Here is a 5,931-nt window from a genome sequence, read left to right on the forward strand (position 1 = left end):
CCCAAATGTCCCAAACACTTAATGTTTCTTGTACATGTACATCATATACAAGTCATCCCTACATGCTCTCCAGTTGTATCTTTAATCACTGGCTCCACCGAGCACTAAAGAGAGGATTAAGCAGAATGGGTGTGAAGTATGTCCTCCTACCACTCCTTTGTCTGTTAGAGGCACCTGGAAGCGAATCGTCCTTCAGGATCATGTTCCTCATATTTGTTTACACGCGGTCTTCATATATGGTAGAATATACACATTGTTTTATCTTGATTGTCCAAACTACTGTAAACCTATCATGTCGATTTACCATGTACACACAACATCTGTCTGTCCTGGAAGAGGGTTCCCTCCTCTTTTGCTCTTCCTGAGGTTTCTTTATTTTTTTGCAGATTCGAGGGTCTAAAGTCAGAGGATGTTGGGGCAAATTTTTGACCTGACCTGACTTAAAGTTTCAAGACTCCCTTGATTACTACTGCTTTCTCTTTTCTTGCACAGTAAAACAAACAGATAAGAGAGGAAGTAACAACCATTTCCTGGCCCATCAAGCACCACAAGAAGTGTGTGTGATAAGACAAATGACATCCCTCAGCCCCGCCATGGCCTAAAACACCAAGAGTTTATCGTCTACACACTCCACCTCTCCCTTCCTACGGCCCTCCCTTGGCCTTCTGACTGCCTTTGTGCTCCCTGTTTTGTCGGCTCTCTGCAGCTGTATTTTCATCTTACAGTAGTGAACCACCATCACTCGGGATGGACTCCGGACCCCCCAACCTGCTGCTGCTGCTGCTTCTCTCCAGCCTGCTGCACTTCTGTAAGGACCTACTGTTGTGTTGCATCAAGGATACAGCTTGTTCCTTCAGTTAACCCTAAACTCCTGATTCTGACCTCAGCTGTTTTTTTTTCCTTTACTCCAAACACAGTGCAGTGTGCCGGCGAACAGTCGTGTAAGTATACCTGCATTATACTGTACTGTGTATATGTAACTCCTGTTTGATCACTGGTCCAGAGTTTCTCCAGTAGTGAGACAGCTTGAGATGATCTAGCTGTATTAGACAAGAAAGCAGTTTATAGCTTAAATGGCTATTTTTTGCAGGAAATAGTCCTGGGCTCATGCTGCCCCTGGCCGCAAGTGACACTGGATATCTTTTTTGTATCAGCATGACTTTGGATGAACTTCTTGAATTTGTAAAGGCTTTCAAACAACATGAATTTGAACCGAAATGCTCATTGTGTGAGAGCTGATTCAGCAGCATTCATACTCTTGTTATCCTGCATCTGTATATTTATGGCCATATTTTCTTCCGTATGCTTTTTGCCGCTCAACTACTTCAGCATACTGTCAGCTATAAAAACCATTCAGTTATCAAAATGTTCAGCTCTAAGAGGACATTATGGCATGTATTCAGCTTTTTTCCTAAACTGTTCTACTTTTTAAAGTATTCAGCTTTTTGTTCAGCTCAACTTTATATTAAAAAAGTGAATGGATGGAATCTTCAAATCCTCTTCAACTTTCTCCTTCAGCGTCAGTGAGTTCACAGTTCATTCAGCTACAGGCACAATTTAAACAGCTCACATAAGATTCATCTAAAGATTCATGTGTTCAGCTATTTGATATCTTTCACTGTTTGTAAATAATCACAGTTTGTGGTGTTTGGGGGCATTTTTCAGTCTTGAAATCTAACAGCAGGTTAGTGGATCTTGAGTTAAGGTTATTTTGTCAAACTTTTTTTTTATTTTTAAGGCAGGACTTTCTCAGTCTTCATACCACTATGTACTACTTTTACAGTGGCCAGTGAGCCCCGTCATTTTCAGTCACTCTACTGCCTGGTGACGGTCTAACAGCAGCAATCTGAGGATGTGGGCGAAGTGAATGTTCTGCAGCTGCTGAGGCAGGTTACGTCGTGTTGTTGTCGATGCAGAACAGAAGCGGGGATAAATCAACACGGCTCTCCCAGGGGAAAGAGAAGGTCAAATGCTGTTTGTTGAAGCTTTTTCCTTACTTCAGCAGCTCCTGCTTACTGTGCAGCAGACTGCGGGCCGGGAAGCCCTTTCTTCCAGACTTTGCCGTTATTGTGAACAGAACAAAAGTCCCCGACTATTACAGGCTCAGTCCTTCATGTTGGCTTGACATAAGTGCAACATGCAGCCCAATTTATATGATGTCTTTCTAATTTGTGTGCACGTTTGTGTGTCTGTGTGACTTTTCGGCCTACAGTATTCGTTATCGATACAGTTGGCCTTAGGATCCTACCTAACAACACAGTTCAGAGCGGGACGCCGGTGACCCTACACTGCCAGGTCACCATCAGTCATGACAACATCCCACACCTGACGCACACTTTCCAGTTTCTACGGGATGATTCTTCCATCTACTCCAATTCCACCACAGCAGACTCAGCCGTGTATGAACTCGGACCAACTCGGGCAAACGACTCTGGAAACTACGAATGTCGGGTCACAGTCGAGGGCAAGAGCCAAACCAGCGTCAGCCAGAAACTCTACATCATAGGTAAGACTGGAGCTGGTACAATACATTTAGTTTCAGTTGGTGACTTTTGTTTGGTAGTCTAGTGTAATATGAAAAATGTAATAGTATACTTGAAACTCATCCATATGTCAGCTCATTTTATGTGACGCTTCAACTCGTAGGATGAAGCCAGTGGTATTTTTCCAGTTGATGAACACTTCACATTACTGCCAACTGCTTTCCCCAGCGTGACGGTGGATTTTAGACTCATTTCTTGGCTTGGTAGAAACATTTTCAGACATCTGAAACTTTCATGAGTTAACTATTAATCACAGTGAATATTTTGGCTGTGTGCTTGGTTTGTTCAAGTAATTTTATATCACTTGTAAGATTTGATAGTCAAACAGCAGGCCAGCATCGACACTGTAAAAACAGTCATGTAGGTTTTGTAATTTCTTGCTTGAAAAATGTTGCATCCCACTGATGACATTTATATTTTGGAGGTTACAAGTTTTTTTTATATACATACTAACATGTTTTTAAATCTGCTCTGCCATGAGCAATTGTTTTTATTGTTATGTTTACTTCTCAACAAAAGCAAACTTATCAGTATGTAGCGTAATGGCATTGCTTTCCTCTCCTCAGGACTGCAGATTCCAGTACTGCATTTGGAGAACAGTAGTCCCTATATGGGTGAGGAGTTCACGGCCACCTGCAGTGCTCCAGAGGAGAAAGGATCCCTCCTTTTCCGCTTTTACCAGAGATTTAGAAGTGGAGAACCTCAGACGATAAAGCAGCCAGCAACCACTGGGAACTCATCAGAGACTAAACTGGTCCTGAGGCGGGTTGGGGACAGCTTCCTGTACTGTGACTATGAGATACATTTGGCTTCCGGCACCAAACGCTCCAACCGCAGCAATGAGATTCAAGTGATAGTCAAAGGTGATTTGATCATGAGTTGCTGTGTCACCAAGAGAAGGTTGGATTGCTTGAAGAAGGGTGTGTGACTGACTGTTCTGAGTTGTGTCTTGCAGGACTCTACATTTCCCCGGTCATGAACGTACTGCCCTCCTCTGATGTCTATGAGGGTGACATAATAGAAGTGGTTTGTCAAGTAGTGGGTCAACGTACAGACATTGAAGTATTCCTAATTAATAAGCACAAGAGGATCCTCAAAAGTGCCCAAAACAGTCTCAATCATCGATTCAGGGTACAAGAAGGCGATTCTGGTGAGCTGGTGTGCAAGGGAGTGTGGGGCACTGTGCAGGGAGAAACCTATCACAGCATCACAGTCAAAGGCAAGTGTTTTATAATGAAATGTGCTATATGACATTAAGTGTCCTCTTAACCTTAAACCATTTCTGTGTTCAGAATAAAAATACACTGTATAAAGATTTCATACGGCTTGATTTTTCCTGTCCCACCCCAACAGAGCTGATTTCAAAGCCCCAGCTGACTGTGGAGCCCGTAGACATATTTGAGGGAGACGTCTTCAAACTGACCTGCTCTGTCTCTATTTATGTTCCTGAGAGGATCAAAAATGAAAGCTTGAGATTCTTCATCTACAGAGATAACGTCAATGTCAGCACTTCAGCGACATACATCAGTGCAGCAAACCCTAATAAAAATGGCAACTATACCTGTAAAGTCCAGTCTGCTACCTTTACACACAGTTTTGTAAAGGAAAGCCAAAAACATGTTATTAAAACCAAAGGTAAGTCATGACGTTGAAATTACATTTAATTAGGAGGTTTTGGGGAGATGACAGGAGTTTCTTAGCTCAACAGAGGTTTCATGTTGTCACAGTAAAGACAGCTTTAGCTGTTTACTCTTTTCTGTTGCCCTGACTAACTTATTATTGTATCTGTATCTTTTCCTTACCTGTAAAGAAAAGGACTATCAGGCCTCAGTCTGTCAAATATAACGCAACATATAGTACTTTTGCCCTAATTGGTATATTCTTAGCACTGATGTTACTGATGATCATAGTTTCTGATTGTTGGGTGATAATTGTCTTTATCTCCCAGTTCCTGTCTCCAAACCTGTGCTGAGTGTGGTGGGGGGTACGCTGGTGTTGGGGAAGCGCTTCCAGCTGCTCTGTCACAGTGATAATGGTACTCTGCCCATCACATACATCCTGTACAGCCCTAACGGGCATTTTGAGAGCAGGGTGGTGAGCAAGCCAGGAGAATCTGCCATCTTTAATTCATCAGCCATCTTCAAGAGCTCAGACTTAGACAAGTTTCTTTGCCACGCAAAAAACAATCAGGACAGACCTCCCATGGCAGGATCAGGGTCGCCGCTGCAACGTTCAACCAACATCATAGGTGTGTTGGATGCAGAAACAATGGCAATGCAAACAGTCATACTACTGTAAGAACACTGTGGAGTGCAGGTCTCACTCTCTAGTTTACTCTCTGCAGAGCCTGTGTCAGAACCAGTGCTGGCCATACTCCCGAGCATGACCGGCATCTCTGAAGGGCAGAACGTGACCCTTGTATGCTCTGTTCAGAGAGGCACTCCTCCCATCAGCTTCTCCTGGCACAACATGGAGGGTGTTCTCACTTCAGTGACCTCCGAGAAGCTGCAAGAATCTTTGAACCTCGGCAGTGTCAGACAGGAGCACGCAGGGGGATACTACTGTGTGAGCACCAACCCAGCCAACGAAACCAAGCAGAGTCACACTGTCGTGATTGGAGGTGTGTTTTATCTTCACTTACCTGTGGTGATGAAGGTAGTGCGTGTGTGTGTGTGTCTGTTTTTGTGAGGTACATTCGGAGTTTTAGATACATAGGTTTTCTTTGGAAAGTGAAGATATTTGTGTGATCACATGTAAAATTATCTAAAGTCAACAAGTGGTCATGAAATATGGATTTCATAAACTTTTTAACTGAAATGTGATATGATTAAATGAAATGATCATATACTTTAAGCCAAAATGTTTCAGCTTTATGAGTAACGTTTGAATGCTGTTTTTAAATTATAATGTAATACAGACCCATTCATACATTTCATTCATTCTACAGTGACGATAGCTGGCTGGAAGAAAGGTCTTATCGCAGTCGTATGCATTCTGCTCATACTGGTGTTGATCCTTGTTATCGCCTTTAAAAGACGTATCTTTCGATCTAAGAGAAGAGCAACTGGCGTGCTGTCAGTGTGAGTAGCATTGCTCTTGTTTTGATCAAAAGTCAATGTTTTAGAGGTCAAGTAATGCGAATTACAACAGTCAGCGTTGGGCGACGCTCATAGAGCTTCCTGTTTTAAAAAGCTGATTGTGTTCTGTGTCCACTTTGTTGTAGGAAGTCAGCGAGCACCAAAGTGGAGCGGCTGAGCCTCACCCAGGCTGAGGTCATTGAGGCTGCCAACGGTAAAGCCCCTTAGAGCTGCAAATTAACACATATTGTAAAACAAATTTCAAATGTTCTCTTTGATTATTTTAATCTTTTTTTTCTGTTTTTGTCCTT

General features: G+C 42.7%; 1 protein-coding gene across 1 annotated transcript in view; it reads left to right on the top strand.

Annotated features, from left to right (window-relative positions):
• Positions 1-413: 413 nt before the first annotated feature.
• pecam1a (platelet and endothelial cell adhesion molecule 1a) overlaps positions 414-5,931 on the top strand; it is a 10,459-nt gene continuing 4,941 nt past the window's right edge. The window contains exons 1-10 of the mRNA XM_020597819.1: positions 414-808; positions 918-941; positions 2,213-2,506; positions 3,110-3,406; positions 3,499-3,762; positions 3,897-4,178; positions 4,492-4,791; positions 4,888-5,163; positions 5,491-5,623; positions 5,767-5,839. Of these exons, the coding sequence (XP_020453475.1) occupies positions 748-808; positions 918-941; positions 2,213-2,506; positions 3,110-3,406; positions 3,499-3,762; positions 3,897-4,178; positions 4,492-4,791; positions 4,888-5,163; positions 5,491-5,623; positions 5,767-5,839 (2,004 nt within the window). The 5' untranslated portion in view covers positions 414-747. The remainder of the gene's footprint in view (positions 809-917; positions 942-2,212; positions 2,507-3,109; positions 3,407-3,498; positions 3,763-3,896; positions 4,179-4,491; positions 4,792-4,887; positions 5,164-5,490; positions 5,624-5,766; positions 5,840-5,931) is intronic.

Source organism: Monopterus albus, unplaced genomic scaffold (genome assembly GCF_001952655.1).
Source record: "Monopterus albus unplaced genomic scaffold, M_albus_1.0 scaffold35.1, whole genome shotgun sequence".
Taxonomy (NCBI): Eukaryota; Metazoa; Chordata; class Actinopteri; order Synbranchiformes; family Synbranchidae; genus Monopterus; species Monopterus albus.